This window comes from Poecilia formosa, unplaced genomic scaffold (genome assembly GCF_000485575.1).
Source record: "Poecilia formosa unplaced genomic scaffold, Poecilia_formosa-5.1.2 Scaffold329, whole genome shotgun sequence".
NCBI lineage: Eukaryota > Metazoa > Chordata > Actinopteri > Cyprinodontiformes > Poeciliidae > Poecilia > Poecilia formosa.
In genome coordinates this window covers 626,499-650,442 of record NW_006800268.1, presented here as the reverse complement: position 1 = coordinate 650,442, position 23,944 = coordinate 626,499, and the positions used below count along the sequence as shown (strand labels likewise).

The following is a 23,944-nucleotide window of genomic DNA, read 5'->3' as shown; positions in this document are numbered from 1 at the left end:
CAGCAAATGCAGCAAAAAAATAAAAAGCATGAAGAAGAAACATGTAATAACAACAATAATAATAATAATAATAATAATAATAATAATGATAATGATGATGATGGGGGAGGGAAAAAGCCAGTTTGCACCACAAAAATCCTTGTTTGCTTCTCCCTTGACTTCAGATTCATGTTTATGTAACCTTGGCTTTTACAAGCATCCTCTGTTTGCTCTTGTGTGACAAAAGGGAGGCAATTTCTTAAGATGTGCCAGAGTTCTGAGTGAGAGGAGAAAGAAAAGAACAGAGGAAATAAGAACGGAGTCAAGATTCATGTCACTTTGAGATTTCACTCTAATATTAAAAGGGCACAGAGCTCCTTGGAGCTTCTTGGTTGGAAATAATGACTCACCATTGAGGTTTAACCTAAAGAGGCAGAGGGAGAAGGGTTTGAAGATGTATAATACCTCCAAATCCACAGTGCCATTAAAACACCCTCATTTCTGCTGTCATTAAAATGCATATGACTCACAAAAGAGTCCTCAACACTCCCAGCCATGCTGTGTTATTATTCAACACCATAACGCAGTGTGTTAAGCTGCGCTTATGAGAAAGCAGAAGGCATAAATACAAAATGCATAAACATAAAGTATTTACAGGAGTCCTATCACCTGACTAGGATGGGGCTGAACCAAATGGTAGCAGTTCACGTCTCATCAGTAAAGCAGGGCAGACTGTCAGATTGGGCTGCAACTAGTGCTATTGGTGAATCTATCAATTATTCTGAGGATTAATCAATGAATTAGATTTAGAAAATTCCACATTCTGCAGATTTTGTTTTTTTATTTAACCAACACTCCAGATATGTTTTTGAAGAGGGAACAACATAACATGATTTAAAGCTGAAAAAGTTGATTTTATATAACACTCCCACTTTATTTATTTTTTTTCACAGAATTTGAGTCAGGTGAAGCTAAAGCTGCCACTTGATGAATTTTGAGTAGACAAAGGATTTTTGTTGTCATAAATACACAATATATATATTTATTTATTGTACAGTTTTAGGGTTACTTGTTGCTCTGGGTGTGTTGTTCTTTCAGCAAAATGGCCTTGGAGTCTGTATGCTCCAAGTAATGATTAATGGATTACTAAGCTAGTTGATGATCATTTCAATAATCGATTAAACACAATTAAACATAAATAATCACAATTAATTTGATTAATTGTTTCAGCCGTATTGTCATGTTCTAGATGTTAAACAGGAGCCGCCAACAGGTCTCCTCTGAATGATATGTTGTCTCAAGGAACTCCCTGATAAAATAATGGTTGAAAACATCAATCAGTGATATTTGGTCATGTTGCTGACGTTTACAGGTGGGGTTCATGTAGACATAGCTGTGAGCTAAAAGACGATATAGCAACCAAATTTGTGGACCCTCACTACCCAGCAGCAATGTTCGTATTTTGTTAAATGTCTAACTTGTTTTTTTGAGAGGAAAAAAAAGCAACTGTGGAACTGAACCACTTTTGTTGTACGTTGACAGTTTACACAGGATCGCATAAACTCCTACAGTTCTCTTGTTCTGTTCTAATTCCTCTCTTTGTTCCTGTTATTACACAACATGTTAAGTATAAATATCCTCCTAAATTTTCTCAAAACCCTCCTCCATTTTCTTGTTATGAGTCCACCATGAATTGTCTACGGTCCTCCAACTTTTGCTTTTTGTATTTCTAAAAAATGTTGTAGCAATCTCAGGGAAAGTTAATTGTTTCCGTCTGATCAGAATCTGCTTGATGAGGCAACTGAAAATGCACGGAGTCCCGCCGGTCTCTGGTCAAAGAGACTGAACCACAACGAATCTCAGCTTACAGTAAAAAAACAAAACAAAACATAACACGGTTTGGAAAAGATTAGCTTGGAGTCATTCGGCCTTAGATTGTAAAGCGCGGTAATCTGGTGAAAGCTGCAGTAAAACAAGACGGGCAGGGAGCGAACATGTGCAGCTCTCCTGTCTCGCATGACGTGACTGCTGCTAGCATGACTTTTAATTGGCGCTTTGCCAGTTAACTTGATTATTTGTGAGCGGAGACGGCTCCTCCAGCTGTGTTTTAGCACGCCGTTTGGTCTCACTGCTCCTCATTAAATCGTACCTTCGCATGAATTTCACGGATTCCGTCTCCTTGCCAGGGAGCGGATCACAATGCGCTGTGTGACTGTACTGTGAGGAGGTTCTTGAAAAACCACTTGAACAAATCTGAGGTGGGGGGATAATCTGAATCCTACACCCACTTTTTCTTTCCTGGAGTATTTTACTGCCATTAAAAATCTAATTCCTTGAAGAACCTGCTTTCCCTATCATTATTAGTTACTGTTTGAGGAATTTGTCCCTTGAGGTGTGATTTAGGGGAAAGCAAGAGTGAAGAAAAAACAGATTCCTTCATTCCAGTTGGAAATAATGAAGTGCTTTCCAGCTGCTCGAGTCATCTCATAAATAAAACAGTCTGTGTTGTTTGTAATGACAACATTTTGTTCAGCTCTGTACTAACAACATCACTCATGTAGGAAATGGCTTTCTACGTTCAGCTTCCAACCTCTCTGAGTTCATGCTGTGTGATTAAACCTACCATATGTCACCTAACTTATGATTTGAGAGCAGCATCACCTCGTGCTAAAGTTAATTGTCTCTGTCATGATATTGATGCAGCTCCTATTTCTCTCTATACTGAAGACTAGCAGCTTTGTCTGCCATGTGAAACGGCTGCAGCAGCAGTGTGTTGGTTCTGATTACTGAGGGGTGTTTTTTTCTACTCTCATGCAAGGTTTTCAATCTTAGGTCTTGTACACACGTAGTCAGAATATCTCTACCGCATCTTTTATAAATATATCATACACACGTTACGGGTTTCAGAAAAGTTTCAATCCACATAAATCCACACAAATCCGCCACTGAGTGCTGTTTTAAACATCCCGAGCCCATAGGAGGCACTGTGGCGCAAAGCCAAAACCTATGTCAGCCTATCAGATTGCTTCAAACAATCACAGTTTCCTGTTAGGAATTCAACATGGCGCCAGAAGGTTCATTCATGTGGACAGACACAGAGGTTGAAGTCATTTTAAATAGTTTATTAGAATGTAAAGTTAATGAAATGAAACAAGACAATGTTTATTGGGATTCACGTCAAGGCAAGTATGTGGTTATATTGGCGCAGAGTGTAATGCACGGGGCCCTAAATCTTTTTTTTTTTTTTTTCCATGTACACACACAAACACAAATATGGAGTTTTCTCAAATATCCACTTTAGTCTGAGTTTTTATTTTATTTTATTTTAAATAAATAAGCATTTCTAATGATATTAAACTGAGTTTTTTTGTGTGGGTGAAATGCCAAAACTCATAAAAATGTTTTAGTTTTCCCATACATCCAGCTTCATGTGGACCAAGCCTTCACTGAAATACAGTATGACTGAACTGTGTGGAAGCGTATCCTATCATATTTCAAATTTGCCATAAATTGAAAGCCCTGCTGGAAGTCTGTACATAACATCTGACCAATGAGGTGCATGTGTGCTGTGTTGTATCATTTGTACCCTAATTTTACTTAACCACATAGAGGCACATTCAGCCATTTTGACCCTCTGAATTGCCATTGATCTACATCACCTGCTAAATTTTGGACATACTTTCAGTTAATTGTTTCTAAAATGAGTATACGCTTGGATAAATCAAATAAGTTCAAAAAACATAAATGTGTTGAAGCTCTCTAGTGTCATTTTCATTTTAGGGTGCTCAGCTCGCCATGCAAAAATTAAAAATGTTCAACGTGTTCGTATTTATCTTCAGGTCTGCAACCCGTCATGCGTGTTCTCTTTGTTTTCCTTGGCAGGAAGTGATGTCAGTGGAAGAGGAGTCCACTTCCTGTTACTGCCTGATGGATTCGAGCAGCTGCCACCTGCTGCTGGACCAGCCGGGCTCGTACGCGCTGGTGGGCGAGCCGCTGACACAGGCGGCCGTGAAGAGGCTGAAGCTGGCCGTGTTTGGGAGCGTGGAGGCGGGCGCCCTGAACTACAGCCTGCGGGTGTACTGTGTGGACGACACGCCGCACGCCTTTCAGGTGTTTGGAATTTGGAAGTTAGATTTGTTTCGTTGTAGCTTTTCATGGCTGTGGTTGGGTTGCGTTTCTCTTAATAATAAAACTGTTGACGCAAACAGAGTCATTGTTCACTAGTGGCTGAAAACTGGACCTTTTCTGCTTTTTTTTTTTTTTTTTCAGAAAGCAGGCTTAAACTCTGAACAGAAGACAGATACTCTGAGTAAAACTACTTGGCTCTGTGATAGTCGGGGTTTTCAGGTTTCAGAACAAGGTAGCTCAACTCTGAGTCCAGTTAGCTGAGCCCTGTCTTCAAGACGAAGCTCCTCCTCTCAACTGCAGCTTCCTAGCTCCCGCTGCACAAAACACCCCTGCTACTCCCTCACTCAGCTCCTTCAGACTAGCCAGCAGCAATTAGCAAACACCTGGTGCACATATGCTGAGATCTGTACCAGCTACTTCTCAGAGCGTCGCTGGTAAAAACATTAAAGAGTTGATAGAGGAGCCATGTTGGGATGACTTCCTTAAGGCGGAGTTTCAGAAAGAGCAGAAGTTTTTAACGAGACAGAGATCCAATTTCAGTTTGCTAAATTGAAATTGGATCTCTATATATAGCATTTTTATGACACCTGAAGTTACCATAGTTGCGTGATTATGCTATAAAATTGCACTACATGCCTGGAATACACATAATACTGCCCCTTTAACTAGTTAGATGTGGTTGCATTAAATTACAGGACTTTCACTGGAAATCTATTTTTTTGTGTGTTTTTCATCCAAGAATGGTTAACTCATCTCAGACAAATGAGAAGCTGCAGCCTTTCTTCAAATAAGCCATCAGAGCTTTGCTTTATTTCCGGAGTCTTTGTCAAAAGCAGAAGGATGCACAGATGCACTTGAACGACTGGGAGAGGCTCGGCCTACGTTCAGAGGGCACACCTTGTGCGTTTGTTGGCTTGTTTCTGTGAGGCAGCAGGGGCCACAGAGAGCGACGCCATGTGAGTAACGGCAGATTCATTACCTCGGCGAAACAAGACGGCTGCTTTGTGAGGACTCTGTTATGATGCTCTGCATATGCTTGTAATAGTCTGACGCCACAGTCTTTCAAATGTTAAATCTTAAATCTTGACTGGCTCTTCCTTTAGCTAGCAACCATACATGCCTTTTGAGAAATGAGGTGTTGTGAACGAACCTGAGGGAAATCAGACTTCACCCCTGGCTCCCCTGAGAGGAGGTTAGGTGATCAGGGACGAGCCGGTGGCTGACTCCCGGCCGCTCCTGCGTGGCGTTGCAGGAAGTCAGCAGCAGCTGGCTTTAAGACGCGCCCTGGGTCGGCTTTATGGGTCGGCAGCCTGCCGAGCAGATGCCAGACGTTTTGCGCATCCCTCGGGCTTTCCTTCCTGTTAACGCCGCATCTCTGTTGCGTGTTTTCCAGAGCTGCAGGACAAAATCAGCCACAGAGCAGATTCAGAACACATTTGTGGAAGTGCGACAGTTCACCATGCCACTGCTGTAGTTTTTTTTCATACTTTGGTTAATTTTTAGGTGCAGAATTCCAAAAGGTCAAAGGATTGTGTTGTGATTCTGATTCTTGGGCAATCAATCAACAGAAGATACCATTTTCATAAAATGGATTCACTCATTGTTGAACAACTGAGTTTTCTCCCAACTTTTGCTGTTGTCATTTTGCAGACAGTGGAGTACAGTAATTTGACAGTCAAACTGCTTCTGTGGGAAAAAAAAATCTATTTCACATAAATTTGAAAGGCTAATAAATAGATTCATAACACAAAAACAAAGGATATTATATCTCTAAGTTAAATATGTCTTAATTAGGTTTATAAACACACAATATAGTTCCAATTAGTTATACTTTGTCCCCATTAATTGCAGTTTTTATTTATTTCAGTTAAAAATGTTTTCTCAATTTCAGTTTTTATTTCTTAATTTCAGTTGACTATAAAAACCTTGATTCAGTGTACATTTTCAAAAATTGTATCAAAATTATATATATTTGTTCACATAATGATGAATTTCAGTTAAGTTTTTTTTTTTTTTAGCGTATCAAGCAGCATTAATCAGAAGCGTTTGATTTCTTAACAAATTGCATCCCAACCACTTGAAACAAGACACCGGGTCCCCAGGGGCCCGTTTCACAGAAACTGGTTTGTGAGGACGACTTGGATGCAAATTGCCAGCGAACCATTTCCCAAATGACTTAAACTGGCAGTTTACAGAAAAACTTCCACTGCCCTTCGTCTGCGCTCATGCATGGAGCGCGAGCCTGCCTTCTCTAATGAGGCGCTTTTAAAGTGCCAAAATTAACAGTAAGTTGCTGCTTGACTGTTTCAAATTTAAATTGATTAACAGGCCTTGCCAGCTGGAATATAATGCCTTAAATTAGATTGTTTAGTGGTAGATTTTGTACAGCTTTACAAATTTAAAATAAATTAAATATATCTCAAATTAAAAGGGTTTTTTTATATATTATTTCATTATGGTTGAGACCAAAGCATCAGACTGAAGACTTTTATCATCTAACTTTTGGTAGAAAAAGAGAGAAAAGAGAAAAATGGTATAACATTAAAATGGAAATTATTGAGATTTTTTTATTATTATTATTATTATTATTATTTATCATGCCATACATTGATTTATTGCAACAAGCAAAGTTGGAACTGTCCAAGCTTCCCAAAGAGGTCAGTCCTGAAAAAATGAGACATTTAATCCAAACTCCAAAAGTACAGCTTGCTACATGCTCAGCAACACACACTCAGCAACACAGCAACACACACTCAGCAACACAGCAACACAGACTCAGCAACACAGCAACACACATTAAGTCCTACCGAAACATCACAAGACCAGACTGGTCACACACATTTGACCTAAACCGTGTTGGTGTCAGTGGAGGATACACACTGGCATTGTTGGTAGTTCCAAAACCAATCCTCATTACCAGTTGTAACCTCTGGATTAATAACGGAGGATATTCTCATCTATTTATGGAGCTGATCTCCTCCAGCGGACAGCCCAATGCAGCCCCCAGTAATTGTGTTGACATTTAAGAGCCACGCTGCAAAATAAATTCATTATCAAATCATATTCGTGCCTATTGTGAGATCTCATTTTGTGAAAATAAAAACAAACAAAAAAAAGAAAAAAACATGAATCCTAAACCTGCAATATTGCTGAAAACATTTTAAAGGGGAAAGCTGTTACTGCCGTTCCACTGATTTTCTCCTATAAGCCCGTGTTTATTGGGCTAAATTTTACACATTTTCTTGAATGAATAATGTATGAAGCTCCCAGCATGGGTTTGCTTTGGTCCACCGCAGAAAAGGCTGATCTAGGAAGGCTCGAATAAAATCCTTCACTTATTATGACACAGACATCTTTGAATTGGTCCCAGATCACAGGCTGCTATTGGAAGTGGTGAGCAGCTCCAGATCTTTTCTTTTTCTTCATACTGTATCGAGGAGACTCACCTCGATACAGAAAATGAGCTCAAGGCTGTTTGAAGGTCAAATTTATTTTTCTAGCTCTTGAAAGCACGAGGGACCAGTAGTGAAAAATGAATGGAGCCATATACATGAGTCACATGAGATTGACCAAACTACACATCTAGAAACGTTTACTAGCCACAAACTCTAGCCAAGGTTTGACTCTTGTTGCTGCTTCACTTTCTGCCTCTTCAAAGGCAGCAGTATCTGACCCTATTAAAACAAAAAAATAAATTTAAAAAAAGTTGCTTGTTTGATAAGCTTAAACTCTGATCAATGAGTCAGACAGATGTACCGATCTTCGTAGACGGCCAGTATTATGTGAAAACTTTCCATCATGTTATGATGTTATTCCTTTATCGAAAACATGCCTGGAGTGTTGCTTTTAGTCTTTGATGCCTGGTTGAGAAATCCTTCAGTCTCCATGACAACCATTCCTCCCCTGCCACTCCCCCACTCAGCTCCTTCAGACTAGACAGAAGCAATTAGCAAACACCTGGTGGAACTGCACATCTGCTGAGCTCATTACTCGTTGTGATGACTTCCTGAGTTTTTAAAGAGACAGAGCCCCAATTTCAAGGTGTTGTCGGCCAACCATTAAATGTTAAAGCTAAAGCTAGCATCTGCTATCACAAACTAAAGGGTGATTTTTACATTTTTTAGGGAATTTGGATTAAAATCTAAAATACTTGAATTAATCAAGAATTTTTCTAAAACACAGTTTGTGAATAATCATAGATTTGAAATCTTTCCGAATCTCATTAAAATCTTATCTCCCTGCTGTAAACTCAGCATCGAGCGCTCTCTCTCGTCTTGTGAGCTCAGTGTAGACTTAGACCTTCAGGAAAAACGGAAAGTTGCATGTTGCTTTCTATCTAAATTACGATGTAAACGTAAAATGTGCAATTTGGGAGCAAAAACCAAACGAAATGGAGGAAACTACATCTGCGTTCTCACTGCGCTCCTTCAGCAGTTGTGGTCAGGCAGGCAGGCGGATGCTGAGCAGCGATGACGGATGAATACCTGCGAGCCACAAAGTGCTCTTTCATCATCTCGAATTCAATTTGGGGGAGGGGGGTGGACACCTTCTACCACGCTTCCACTCCTCCCCCCACACACACTCCCAGAAAACACACCAATCACCCCGGCGTTGCCGTGGAGCTCAAGTCTGTCATGTCGCCGCCGTAAATGGGATGCTAATGAGGGAGCGCAACTTGTAGGATTTGTTCGGCGGAGACTCGGATGTCACTTCATGGCGGCCTGCTTCTGTGTTAATATTTGCTGTGAGTCAATTAGCAGATGTGACAGTCGAAAGGATTAGCAACAGGTGTCGGTGCTGATATGCAAAGGAAGTGTACGTTCAAAAGGGAAAAGAGGATTCTGGGTTTTCTGATTGACTCTAGTTTCTTTAGTTTGGTCAGTCACAGCTTCCTCTCCGTTTCCTTCCTGTTTTCCTCTAGTCGTTGTTTCCTCTTCCTTTCCTTTTCAGTTTCATTTCCTCGCTCTCCTCTCTTGTCCACCGTTCGTCACACTGTGCGTTGCATCCTCTCGTCCTCAGGGAGTGGTGGCCGCCGAGACGTCCAGAGGGGGTCAGCTCCTCGAGGAGCCAAAGACGTTGCCTTTCAGAGCGAACACCTTCAGCCTCCAGGTGTCGATCCAGGACGTCCCCCAGTTCCTGTGGAGCATCAAACCCTTTACCACATGTCAGGTAACCAGTGTTGTAGTACTTGAGATCGGTCTTGGTCTCGAGACCATTTATTGATGGTCTCGGTCTTGTCTCGGTCTCGGGCGCTGAGGACTCGGCATTTTATTTCAAGACCAGTCGAGACCGCAACTGTGAAAATATCACTAAACGTAGAGCATACTGTCCACTTTATTTGTTAACATCTTTGTTTTCAGTGGATGCAAAACGCACCGATTAAAATCCAACCAATAACGTGACTTGCCAGTTACGTGTTTCTGTTTCTCCCCTCTTCTCCCACCTTCCACTCGCACGAGACATGCGCAGTGGTTTTTCTCTCAGCGGCAAAAGATGTCTGTCTAACCGTCAGTAATATAATAGCGCTGCATAAATCATAAGAAATCCAATGGCCACCGCTAACTTAGCAGCGCTTCGCTTTCACAGACTGTGGGGACAACGTCTAACGTTTTTCGTCACTTAGAAAAGTAGCTCAAAGAAAGATAAGCTCCGTTGACGTGATGCTAGCAAAGCTAGCTGTACAGAGACACATAAGCATTTGCTCATTGCGCTGAATTATTGTGCGGAGATGTTAACTGACTTGTCGCATATATGGGACAACGCTGTGTCCAAAAGTCGGCAATATAGTGATGCGACATTCAGGAACAGTACGATTCATCTGCACGTCTCTTTATTTATTAGATAGGACTGGAGCGTCGCTGAGAGCCGTTGATCTATCAGATTACCATACTCTGTCAGAATAGCATATATGCAGTGAGTACCATGCCTGCACATGCGCATTAAGACGTCCGACCGTCAGAGGAGTTGTCGGTTCACCATATGCAGCAAGTTATGACAAAAATAAGTCATTAAATTGTTTTCAATGATAACTATATAGATATACATGTGTCGTGGTTTCAAAGTGTATTTAAAGCAGGGCCTGGCTCCAGCTGGAGTCAGCTACAATACACACCCATGTAAAACTCATTAACCTACTTAACCACTAAGTCAGGATTAGGGCTGTGTAATAATATCGATTTTGCGATATATATCGATATTTTATTTCCTAGAAAAAAATCGATATTCATCCGCAAGTATCGTAACATCCAACTGTCACCTTGCTCACTCACTGCTTGCTTCGCCGGGAGAGGCTTAGAGTGATTCCTTCAGATGTTAAGTGTCAAGGTTAAAAAGGTATCAAACTATTCAGAGCAGGGTACTTGGTGCGCTTTATTTACTTTACAAATGCATGTAAGCTACAGTTTGTACTGTTTCAATTAAAAGAAACATGTTTTCTCACCATTTCTTCGATTCATTTTCTCCAGCTGTCGACTTTAAGTCTGTGTCCATGTCCAACCAGAGCCAGGTATTGTGTAGTTGGTACACAATACCTGGTACAGTATTGGTACAGTTTTCAGTTAAATTAATTCAATCCAACTCTATAACAGTCACAAAATGTCACCAAAATCACTCTGTCCCTCTAAAATCTTTCAGAAAATCGCAAAGGTGTATTGAATTGTATCGTTTGCTGAATATCACAATATATATCATATCATGAGCAGAATATCGCGTATCGTATTGTGAGATTATTGTATCACTACAGCCCTAGTCAAGATGCCATGCAACTGTTAAAGTGTATGATGATCTGATTATTTAATCATGTACATTGATATTTTTTAATTAACAAATAAAACACAAGAACGAAAGAGCACACAGAGCATGCACATCGCTCTTTGGTTGTTTTTGTTCAAGGTGGCAGCTGTAATGGTAGTCTGCCATGGTGTCAGACTACCTGGCTTCATGTAGCGGGAGAGAAGGTGAGAACAGTCACGGTGAGTGCCATGTGGTTGGTTACTTCTTGCTTGTTGCTCCTTGGTCAGTGTTCATAGTTGAGTGTCAGGACATTGCCTCAATTGCTATGTTTAATGGTGCAGACAGTGGTGGTTTCTGACATGAGCAACGTGGACCAATACCCCAGGCGCTATCTTTTTTAGGAATGGCACGAGACTGCAGCAGATCATGGCACAGAGATGGAAGCAAAGCAGAACAAAGAGTTTGTTCTGCTTTTAATACTGGTTAAATTTATTAAGTATTTAATATCTAGGTGTTTTTATGGGAATATGCATCTTTCCGATCAATTTGAGAAGTAATTTTGATCATATTTCACATTTTATCGTGTCATGTAGCGCGGGGTGCTGGTCTTGGTCTTGACTTGGTCTCGACTTCCCTCGGTCTTGGTCTTGACTTGGTCTCGGGTTAGGTGGTCTTGACCACAACTCTGCAAGTAGCCCACCAACGAGGCGTCTGTGTCACTCCGGAGGTAAACGGCTCATCTGCACGTTGTTTTCGCCGCGCTCCTCACTCGTGAGTCAAACAGTGTGAGCAGCTCTCACTTTTCCATCAGTGAGAGACTGGGAGATTCCAGTGAACTCCAAACCTGTGAGCCGTTCTCTGGGCCTCTGCAGCACAGTAACACGCTCTGGTCCCTCCGTGGTCACACTCCTGTCCTCCAGGGCCGGCATCCTGCAACCTTCACATGGGTCCTTTGTCCTATAATGTGGAATTAAATGTCTAAACTGCCTCACTAGCATGGAGTCACGCTCTATGGAGCGCTGATAATGAGCTGGTATTGGAGCCAGGTGTGCTGAGGCACAGAGAGACTCTGACCGTTGCAGGAGACCGTCCCCGTCAGGACTCTAGGTTGAGAGAGCTGGACTACGTTATGTCCGCTACATAAATCCTACGTATGCCATTTGTTCTACTGTGTGGTGCTGTTCCCTTGGTTTCAATATTTTGATATTATTAGGGATGAAACGATTAATCAGATGAACTGCGATGAATCCATTTTTTTAAACAAAAAAAAAGGGAAGGAGAGTCTGTACTTGATTGATTCATTTGTTTAGGTTTTTATTCATATTATTTTGTATTTTCTGCCTATTTTGTGTTTTTATTAGTTTTTGCCAAAATTAATCTGATCTTTTGTTATATCATTTATTTGCTTGTTTCATAATTGGGTACTGTATTATGTTTATATGGTGTAAAGCACTTTGAACTGACTCGTTGATAAAACGTTCTATGCTAATAAACTTGACTTGCTAAACGTCCTGACAGCTCACACACACATCCTGTATGAAGAAACATAACATCCTCCATCCACCCTGCATCTTGGAATGGAACAAGCCCAAAAGAATCGCGATGAAACGTCTTTGGTTGAAGCTCTGGGTGTTTTTGGTCAGAAAGCTTGTTTTGCTCCTCAATGGGGGTTGACCCACAACCACAGCTTTAGCTCGTCAACAAAGAGCGCGCAGCATTCTGACTCGTTTCATTCTTCCTGTTCTTTCAAATAGTTTGTGTTTCTAATGTCAGACTCGTCTTTCTGTTTCCCTCCTGCAGAGAGCGTGAACACACGAGGTGATTAATCGCGTTCGGTTTGCCCGCAGGAGCATTAAGATGCGAACCGAGGTAGAAGGAGCGCAGTCTGTTGAATCCTCTGTTGTGCTTTTTGTTGCAGCTCAGATACTCCCCCTCTTCTCCCTGTATGTTTCTGTTGCTTTAAGATCTGAAGACAGAGTGAATCACCCGCCACCTTATTTACGGACGCCCGGGAAACGTCAGGCGCGCCGAGCGAGCCGCTTTACGTGGAGCAGGTGCAGAATAACGGTCGTCGTAGATCAAGCCAGCTTTTTAGTGTCAGGCAGCGTCCCAGGTTTCCACGCCTGCAGCCGTTCTTCCTGATCTGCTGCTGCATTATCAGCTGCAGAGCTGCAGCAGGCCGCATGGATCCCGGTGTTCACATAGGTCATCACCTTCAGCGTCTAGGTGTGACTGAGATCAACATGATTGACATGTTTTTTTTATTCATCCTACCAAGTCTGGTTAGCCGTGATACTACGCTGTTTATTGTTGGGGTTTTATGTGATAAATCAGCACATAACAGTGAAAAGGAGGGAAACTGATGCATGGTTTTCAATTTTTTCAACAAAAACAAAAAAAAAAATCTAAAGTGTGTGGTAGGCCTTTGTGAACACTAAAAACCCGTCAAACTAAAAACATCAAAGAGTCTAAATTTTAAAAAAATAGGCCCAAAATCCAATTTTTCAAGTCCAACATATTCCAGTTAAAATGTTCACTGGATGTCCAGAACTGCTGGGTCTTTCTCCTTCTGAAGCTCTCTGTTTTTCCAAATCATGAAAACCACTTCCTGTGTGTGTCTTCAGTCATTTCCTCACAACAGGATGTCAGACGCTGTGTGGGCGGAGACTTCAGAGCCAGAATTTCACCTGCTGACCGGGAGCTTCTCGTGAAACAAACCCGTTGTTTCTTTTCGAGCTGACGACGATAATGTTCCCTCCACTTTTGTTTCTCAGGAATTCTCCTTCCCTCAAGTGTGGTGCAGCAACCAGCAGCCCCTGCACTGTGCCTTCCAGCTGGAGAGATACAGCCCCGCCGCCACCCAGCTCTCCTGCAAAATCAGCGTGCGACAGGTCAAAGGTCACGAGCAGATCCTGCAGGTCTACACGGCCGTGGCCGAGGTGAGGCAGTGCCGCTTCCCCGCTCTACCTTTGTGTAACCTTCCAGGAGAATGAGGTGGTGGAGGTGAGAGAAGGGAGGGGGGCAGCTCTCCTGAGCATGCTCTGTGTGTATTAATAGAGCGACCAGGACGCTCCCGCCTTCCTCTCTCCGCAGATTTATGTGGAGCCTCCGCTGTTCTCCCCACCGTACACACAGGGTAACTGTGTGTTTTGTAACCTTTATTTGCCCAGGGAGACGTGTGTTCCTGCAAATAGCCTTCTGTGCATTCACACACGCTCGCACACACACCACCGTCAGCGGCTGAGCAGCTCCAGTGGAGCGGTGAGGAGCTGCGCCTCCTCACTCAAGAGCACCTTGACGGCGGTCGGGCTGTCGAGGCCCGTCCTCCCTCCAGGCCGCACGCCGCCGTAATAAAACGCAAACCCATACACAGGAGAAATGTTATTTACAATTACTGTTTACACTTGGATTTAATTCCTCCCCGGTGATTAGCCGGGCTCCGTAAAAGCAGCGGTTTACAGGCGCCGCGTCGAGACTTCCCGGTTCTCATTCACCTCAGTCCAAGAACCTTCACCCCGTTACAACGAGAGAGAAAAAAACACAAACGGACGTGTGTTTTTGTCCACCGCTCTTATGCAAATATTAGAAAGTTTGGTGCATGAAGATCAACAGCTGGAGGGAGTAATTATCCAGTCAGGTCCAATTAAAGCCAACTGGAAGCAGAGGACGCCTTGAGTGTGCATAATTAATAGAGCTCCAGTCATGAAAACATGGTGACTGGCTTTTAGTCCCTCGATGTGAGGAATGCAACGTAGTTTACCCACAAGAACTCCTCAACATGTCAATACCTCCCACTGCCAGCAGGGGGGGACATTTTAGTAACCAGGTAGAACCACTTTAACCACAACAAATATAAAAGTTTCAGCATGTTGTGACAGAACCGGAGCCAATGTAGGTAGAAGAAAGAAACTCAGAAATGTTGAGATTCAACTCAGAAATGTTGAGATTCATCTCAGAAAAGTCTTCCAGAACACCGCTGTCAGCAGCGTAAGCACTGCAGCTTCATGCATATCTTTGGTTTTATTTTCTGCACACTTGATGTTTTAAAACATGATTAATTGGAATTTTCTACTTTTCTTCTCCCCTTATGAATGTTCTGTTGAATATTTAGACATTTTAAAGTACTTCTCCAAGGCCCAGTCTGTAGGGGAAACACTGAACCCAACATCCGGATGTCAAAGAAATAATATTTGTATTAATTCCTCTTTATTTGTAGGTTATAATCTAGTCTAAGCAACTCAAAGTTCTAAACAATGTCCAGTCATTTGCCCACTGATGGTGGTGAGCTACATTGTAGCTACAGTCTGACAGAAGCAGGGTTGCCATGCCACCAGCCCTCCGGCCACCATAAAACAAAAACAAGACAACAATCATATAAAGTGTAACATAGCTTTTATTGACACTTTGCAATGGTCAAGGTTCCAAATATGTTTCAAATCTAGTTTCTGAGACTGAGCAGAGAGCACCTGAGTGAAGTTGCCCCCCCACCTTCTTCAAATCAGACAAAATTGGTGTCAAACGTTTGTGCTGGTTTGTGCAGCAAAAATTTTCGTTTGTGCCGCTATCATTTTAAAGATATAAAGAAATGTTTCCAGAGGTCATCCAAGGTCAACCAACCCCCCACCTTCTTCAAATCAGACAAAATGGGTGTCAATCAACTCGGCTACGTTTGTTTTGGTTTGTGCAGCAAAAATTTTCGTTTGTGCTGCTTTGGCTTTGAAGATATTAATGAAAGTGTAAAGGTCAAAAGGTTAACCAGCACCCCCACTTTTATGAAATCAAACAAAATCGGTGTCAAACATTAGTGCTACGTTTGTGCTGGTTTGTGCAGCAAAAATTTTTGTTTGTGCCGCTATCATTTTAAAGATATAAAGAAAGTTGGATTTCATAAAAGTTGGGGGGCTGGTTGACCTTTTGACCTTTACACTTTCATTAATATCTTCAAAGCCAAAGCAGCACAAACAAAAATTTTTGCTGCACAAATCAACACAAATGTAGCCGAGTTGATTGACACCCATTTTGTCTGATTTGAAGAAGGTGGGGGGTTGGTTGACCTTGGATGACCTCTAGAAACATTTCTTTATATCTTTAAAATGATAGCGGCACAAACGAAAATTTTTGCTGCACAAACGTACCACAAACGTTTGACACCAATTTTGTCTGATATGAAGAAGGTGGGGGGGCTAATTTCACTCAGGTGCAGAGAGCCTGTCCTGGCTCTGGGAGTGAACCTGTCCGTTCGCTGAACTTCCAGCAGCTGAGTGACGTTCCACTGTCGCCGGCGAGGCTCCAACGTCTCTGACAGCGTCGCCTTCCAGCCGCCGGCCTGACTGGAGCGGCCGCTTGCTGCGACCGTAACGACTCCTCCGCCTGTCAGTATCTCCGGTGGCGCACATCAACACATCCCAGGTCCGTCGCATCCATCCACATTAATCTCACCGCAGGCCGAGTCAGGAGGACATTCCAACAAAGCAGCAACAAAGAAACAGGCCTAACACAGGATCCGCCTGGCTTCCAGCCACTTCCAGCTCATGATTTATACATTTCACAGCAAGAAAAAGTTGGGTTTTCTCGTGGAAAAGAAGAAGTCAAACTGCTTTCTAGAGTTGCTGGCAAGTCAGCAATGCAGTCTTGTTGTTCTAGCTGGAGAGTTTCCTCCTCCTCCTCTTTCTTCTTCTTCTTCCCCCTGGAGGTTACATTTAAGAAGAAAACAAAATGCTACCATCTGTTTGTCTCATGTGACCGTGTTTCTGCAAACTAGATGTTCCTGCTAAATGTTTCATAGCCAGGAAGTTCTGGTTTACTTTCAACCAGCGGCTTACACCGAGAGAAAGCCGTTCATCTGGGAATTCAGCTGACTCCCACTTCTTTTTTTTCTTTTTTTTTTTTTTTTTTTTTTCCACGCTGTTCATTTTAGGCTTTTAATGTTTTATTTCAACTGGTATTGTTTTTAAAGTGGAACACTTAAACAACATCCACCTCACAAGAATTTTAGAAACAACAATTGGGTCTGTAAATGCTGGGAAAGTTTAGATTAACAGCGGACCCCCAACGTCTCCCCTCAAAAAAATGACTCTCTATTTAAGAGTTCAAACATCAAATCTACTTTAATATCAACACACAGAGTGGAGCTGCCACAGCGGATGATGTCTTCAGTCTTCTGCTGTGTTAAGTAGCGTTGCACCCAGGAAGTTCAGCTTTCATTTCAGTTCAGCTGCATTTCCTATTGAATATTTTAGAGAAATCCTTGAATAGGCAAATTTTCCATGAATAATTTGGAGTGAAGTTGCAAAGAAAAACCTGCAAATAGGTGAATCCTGAATCCTGAACCCTGTAAAGCTGAGGGTTCACTGCACTGAACAAAAGCCCCTTTAACATGACAACTTAATAAATGTAAGTTTATTAACTTTACTTTATTTAAATATTTACTTTATTTAAAAGTAAATAAAGTTTACTTTTAAACTTTATTTGATTACTTGTTACTTGTAAGCAATTAAATCAAGTTTTTTTTTTTTTTATGTTGGATCAGCTGTTTTCATTTTTCAGGAAAATGTGTTGTATTTCCTGATTCAACAAAATATGTAGAAAATTGTCTGCAAATTGTCCGTACTATTTCAATCATTAGTTTTCTGACTCATCTCTTACTATGACCTGCTGTCCTCACAGCTCCCTGTGAGCTGCACTGTGTGGACATCAAGACAGCAGGTCAAGCCAAATTGTATGGTGTGTGGTGAAAAACACAGATTAAATGAATGAGTTGTGACTCTCTGATCTGAACTGTAATGTTTGGAAAACGATCAAAACAGCATAACGAATCCAGAATCGCATAGATAAATGTGATTTGTGGAAAATCCAATCTTAAACTGATTTTTCTACTTCAATCTCCTATTTCAAGTTGAAACAAGCCTTTTAAAGTTCTTCAATTTAATTTAGGTAAAACTTGAGATGTACCAGTTTCAGACACCCCAGTAAATCGTACTTGGTTTCCCCCATCTTTGTTGTGCTGGTTCATGGCCGACATGGAGGCTCTTTAAAACATTAAACATGCTGTGAAAATGATCTCAGCCCTGCTGTTCCTCTCTGAAATGCTTACAGCAGCTGCAGCCATTCATATCTGATGGTTGTCTTTTTCTTGTATGATCTCTCCGCCAGGGTGAGAAAGAGCCGGTTCCATTTTTTATGCAGACAGACTGCACAGTCACGTCCCAAACGGGGCCCAAGGCCTTCAAAATCCCACTGTCCATCCGCCAGAGGATCTGCGCCACCTTTGACACTGCCAACGCCAAGGGCAAGGACTGGCAACTCTTAGCGCAGAAACTCCACCTAGACCGGTGAGTTCTACACCGCTCCGTAACGTACCGTGTTCGGGGATCAAATGGTCAAATCAGAGCAGGTACACAGTGTACCGAACACAGGTCGTTCAACCTTTTCACACTCGACTGGCTTATCACAAACCTCTGGGTGTTTTATGGAGATTTTGTTTTATGGGGCACATAGTCTCATGTGGTGTTTTGGCCTAAACCATTGCCTTGTATCTCGCTTATAGAAGGATAACTCCTACCAGGACTTGTCCTCCTGGTAGAAGGTGAGTCTGTGCTGCAGTCTCAGGTCTCCTTCAGTCTCCAACTGGTTTTCCTTCCAGGACTGCCTTGTCTCAACTGGCCAACTTGCCTGTCCCTCCTGAAAGGACAGCATGATGATTGATTGATTTGGTCATCAGACTTATGGTCCACATACACATCACCATGGTGATGAAGAGGTGATTTGGGTCAGCTTTAGCCTTCCTTGAGCTGGGGGAGCTCTATCAGACTTCTGATTATGAGTATAGATTTATATGTAGTGATAAAAAAATGTCCATTCTGGCCCAACCTTAGATTACTTTCCAGATAACTGTTCTCCTTAAGGTTTTCTTTCAGTACCAACACAGTCATCTCATTTGTTTTCTGGTAATTGTTCTATCACAATGTGCATTGATGGTGAGGAGAACTTGAGGTAACTGCTTGTCTTTGCTTGTTCCTGTGGCACCAAGATTTTCAGTGCCCAGAGGCACTGAAGATCTTCCTCAGAGCTCTCCTCTGCAGCTTGACCAGCTTTGAATTGAGTCCAAAGTGACCAATAGTTGCAGGCCCTCCATGTCGGCTCTAGGAAGGTGGCTGGGCAGCTGCAGTGGCACGCTGCCCCCTGGTGGACTCGTGGAAAACCAATACAATGAGGCATTGCGCCACATTGGCATGGCAACCGACTCTCTGTTCTTCCTAAGCAAGTCAAACTTTAGTCGCTTTCAAATCCTCGTGACTCGGGCTGTTAATTTATTCCTAATTATGTTCTTATTTTCTTAAAAGGTCACAGCCTTTTGTCGTGGAGTCTGTGAAAACAGATGGTTGTGTTTATGACTTAAAGAAAGATAGAAACTAGTTTTTAAAGTCAAGCAAAGCAGCATTTAAGGATCCATATGGTTATTTTCTAGTTTTAGATTCGTGCCTAAAGTACTTAAAGTGGTGAAAGTTATCTGGATGTGCAGTTTTATTCTATTTTTAAATGAAATTCTTCTCTTTGTGTCCAGTTAGAGTTGTAAATCTGTTTTGCGTCAGGCTCTGCCACCTAAAAACACATTCTGTGCTCAGAAGCAGCAGAGGGAAATCATGCTCATAAGTTTCTATACCGCAGCAGAATTTCTGATCTTCATATATTATAGGGTTTTGAACAAGCCTGTGGCTTAAGTAGGTTTTAAAAAAAAAACAATTTGTTTGTGTGTGGCTTATTTATTTAATATTTGTAAATGTTGAAAAATTATTTTAGAGCTTTCCATGCAGCTTTACAGGAGAAACACTGAGGCATGACTAGAAAAGCAGATTTTAAAGTCTGTCTCAACTTCTGTCTCACCTCAAACTCACTTTAAAAGTTGTTATTGTAACTCTTTTCTATATATAGATATTTGTTAAAACTGTCACTATATTGTGACAGTGCCGGATGGGACAATCTGTGAAAAATAATCCACCTCATCTACCTTCTCCCAGTGCTAACTAGAAACAACCAATCAGAACCAGGAGGCGGGTCTTAGCGCTGTCAATCATGCCCATTTGCTCACCACTCCCCCATTTGTTCTCTGCTATACTACTATGCTAAGGCTAGTTAGCATGGCCACCAATGACAGAGGATACATGGGCTTCATGCGGTTGATTGACAGCGTTAAGCCCCTCTCCCTGTCTCTGATTGGTCGTTTTTGGTCGGAGCGTTGCATTTTTTCAGATGACAATAGCAGCTCAGAGAGCTTTCACAGATTATCTTTCTCATATGTCACGACATGATGACAGATTAATTTTTTTAGCAAACATTTTTTTTAGAAATGTTGCTTAAACTTTAACACAACTAAGCAATAAAGCATGATCAGTAGATGTAATTTAAACGTCTTCATGTTACATCTTGTAAAGAGTGAAATCCTCATCCCTCCACCATGTTGTGCTCCCTCACAGTAACCTGGGCTACTTCGCCAAGCAGCGGAGTCCCTCCGCTGTCATCCTGAGCCTGTGGGAAGCTCGCCACCAGGACTCTGCCGACCTTGACTCTTTGGCCAGCGCCTTGGAGGAAATTGGCAAAATCCACTCCAAAAGCTCCCCAAAGGACCCGGACGAAGCGGAGCCCGACCTCAATCACATAGAAGTGTGCGGCCTTTACGGCACGGCCAAACCTGCGGCGGTTCCGGAGGGTGAGGACTGCGCTCCTGAATACACGGGCTGAGAGAAAAGGTTGGCCGGCTCTCACTGGCAGACCGATGCACGTGTGTGTGCGTGCACGGCCGCTGACGGACATGGGGCTACCCCTGCGGCGCGTCGGGAGGTTGTCTGTGAGCGGACAGTGGCAGTGGTCAGTGCGCCGAGCGATCACAGCGGGCCGAGGTGAACCAGCTCCTGCTGTGGATCTGCCCTTGTGTTTTAACGGATCTGTGGACTGACTGTAAATCTTTGTCGGCCTTTCCTCAGTTTTTTTTTTTTTTGTTTGTTTGTTTGTTTTGTTTTTTTCAGCTCTTTGCTTTAAGTTTATGTCTATTGAGTGTTCATTAGTTTTGACTTTTGCTTAAAATATAAAGGATTCTTCATTTCTTTCAGTTTTTTATTTTTAAACACACCCTCTCCTTTTTATCTCAACAATGAGGAATGACGTTTTGTATGTCCATCCTTTTATCTTTTATTTTTAAGCAGGATATTACTAACATCATTGTGAAAGTGAACCTTAAAAGCCAGACATTCAAAAGTGAGTCATTTTCTTATCCTTACAAAAACTGTAAAACGTCTGAAAACCCACAGTTTGCATTATCATTTCTACCAAAACAGCATTATCAGCATTAAGCAACATCAGAATTTAAACTGGAGACGGATGAAAACAATAAAAAGAACAGTGGCATAATGTGGATGAAGAGGTTTGTTCACTGTGCTGTTTGTTACAGTTTGGGAGGAAGCTGTAGAACATCACTTCCTGTCTGGGGCATCTTATCACCTAATTACCACCATAAGCTCCCACAGTGGACCTCATATCAGGCACTGACACCTTTCGACTAAACCACCAGCAAACACACACACACACACAGTGTAGACACTTTGTGTCCCAAGAGGCCATGTGTGAATTCTATCTGACAGTGGAATTCATTAGTCACAAATGCAGTAAAGTCACAATGCATTTGTGACTTTAATTTGTTACCCTTCGCTGTAAGGGTGCAGAAACTAAAGAGGTGTTTAGTTTCTCATTTAAAAATGGCTCTAAAGTATAAAAACGCCAAATCCAGATGACAGAAAGGAGGATGTATTTGACTGAATCCTGGTACTACTAATGTTATTGCTTTTACACTCTAATCCAGATGACACCCATATGCTTTTCTGTTGTTTGGTCAAGGGCTAAAACAGAAAACTAGTTGTTCAAAATAACATCAAATTCACTCCACACCACAGTAGTGTGAGAATGACTGGTAGTTAGCAAGAGCAGGAGCTTGAAGACTCATCGGCTTATCTGTAGAAAGGTTCTCAGATTCCTGGTAATTTACTTCAGCAGTGGAAAATGGTGAACATAATGACAAATTGAAAAGGGTAACACATGGTGTCTGATGAACATCAGGTGTTTGTGAAGATCAACCAGACAAACTAAACACCACTAAGCCCTTTGACATGTACTAATAGATTCAAACAGTGAAACTCCTTTCGATTTGTAACATGTACTGTCAAATTTCCAACCTGCCCATCTACACAACTTTGCTTGATTCTCATCACCCTTAATTTCTCCATCTGGGCTTTATCCCATTCAGTTTGATTTCTCTGGCAGAATTTTTCTTCGACTAGAATTCGAAAACAATTGATAAACGACATCATCGTTCACAACTTTTTCTGTTTGCTGATTGGCCCCATAGTTTCAACAATGGCAATGGAGGAAGTGAACGAAACCATTCAGTCTGTGTTGGCCATGCCTCTAAATGTTTAATTAGTATTAACAGCCATCTGGTTCTTTTCAGCTCTCCTCTCATCACAGTGGTAGATGGTTGATTATGGCACAGGTCATTTCTGGTGCAAATGTTAGCAACCGGGTAAAATTTATAACTTCAACAGAGCTCCACGCCTCCAGCAAGCAATTGTTTCTCAATAGCCGATGTTCCAGACACTCTGTACGAAGTAAAATGTGAGGGCTGGTGTTTATCAGAAGTTCTTTAATTCCTCACTTCCTGTTATTTTGCATAAGGTTGAAGGTCCAGTAGCTAATACAACTTATTGTCTTGTTTTTATAAAAAGAGAATAACTTTTCTCTCTGTTTTTGTTCAGTTTAAAGTGGATGAAGATTTTAAAGTAATCCACATTTTTTTGTGAATCCACCGTGAGATGAACCATGTTTTGTTTCGCACAGTCCTATTGTCTCATAGGTTTCCTTTCTCTTTCTGTAGTTGTGAGGTTTTGTCTCAGAAAGTTAAAATTAATCTAACTTTTGAAGTTTCTTTCTATGTTGTTGTACCAAACCCATGCTTAACAGACTCCCCGAATTTCAGCAGTTTCCCAAAGTCATCCATGCTCATGTAGTCTTGTTTTGATATTTTTATGCTACTTTTGTATTCTCCTGCTGACCAGCAGAATCATTTCACAATTTTCTTTTTTCAAATGAAGGTAAGCTTTTTTCAAATAGTGTTTTTATCCAACCTGACTCCACATTGTGGCAGTAAACTACTTTGATGTTGTGAAGCTATTACCCAAAGCTTCACTTTTCCTACATATGGGCTAGTTGTGGCTATAATTTCCATTCTGAGAATTTTTTTAATTCAGTTTTTTAAAAATACCAGTTGCATAAACATGGTAGGAAGCATGTTTATGTAATGGATGACAGTTTGAAGCAGATGGGAACATTTGGGTTTGTCCAACAATCCACAGCCAGATTAAACATGAGCAGAGGTGGCAGTTTCACCTGAACCTCGGCTCACACCTGGACAGGCTCCTGTGTGACATCAGCAGGCTTTTTTTTATAGTTCAACCTTTTATAGTTCAACCAAAATTATACTTTGGATTTTTCAAGAGGTTCTGTGAAGTTGTTCTCGGTAATAATTCCCTTACCTATAGTTGGATTAAACCCCCCATGTTGGCTGTAAAATCAAACTACAAAATTTCATATCAATGATATATTAGGAGGAAAAAACCTGTGGTAGGTCCATCAATTGTGTCAGCTAACATCCATGTCGTGACGCTAAGCTTAAGCTAGCTAGAGACTACCAACTGATCATGAGTTTGCTAGGAAAAGACCTGGGAAAGCGCAGCCACAGCCCATCTTCAAAGGCATTCCACAATCAACAGTCTGCTGAAAAACACTTAAAACACTTTTGGCGTACTTGGAGTGTATCGACACACCCAGCAGCGTCAACCAACACAGCTTTAGCATAGCATAGTGACAACTTATCATCATTCACCAGTGACGGCTTGGATAGTTTACATCCACATTATTCCAAGGATGTTGTCCTCTTCAGTTGTAGTTGTGTGAAATAACTAAAAAAAAGTAAAAAAAGGAAATCCAAGTGGTCAGTCAAGCTAGCCGTTAGCTTTTTTTTTTTCTTTTTTTAACTGCATTTAAATTATACAAGTCATGA

At 41.7% G+C, this 23,944-nt stretch overlaps 1 protein-coding gene across 1 annotated transcript in view; it reads left to right on the top strand.

Moving 5' to 3' along the window:
• Window positions 1–23,944, top strand: part of LOC103152819 (netrin receptor UNC5D-like) — a 64,851-nt gene extending 40,907 nt beyond the window's left edge. The window contains exons 8-12 of the mRNA XM_007573449.2: window positions 3,862–4,089; window positions 9,127–9,276; window positions 13,614–13,778; window positions 17,992–18,170; window positions 20,313–23,944. Of these exons, the coding sequence (XP_007573511.1) occupies window positions 3,862–4,089; window positions 9,127–9,276; window positions 13,614–13,778; window positions 17,992–18,170; window positions 20,313–20,577 (987 nt within the window). The 3' untranslated portion in view covers window positions 20,578–23,944. The remainder of the gene's footprint in view (window positions 1–3,861; window positions 4,090–9,126; window positions 9,277–13,613; window positions 13,779–17,991; window positions 18,171–20,312) is intronic.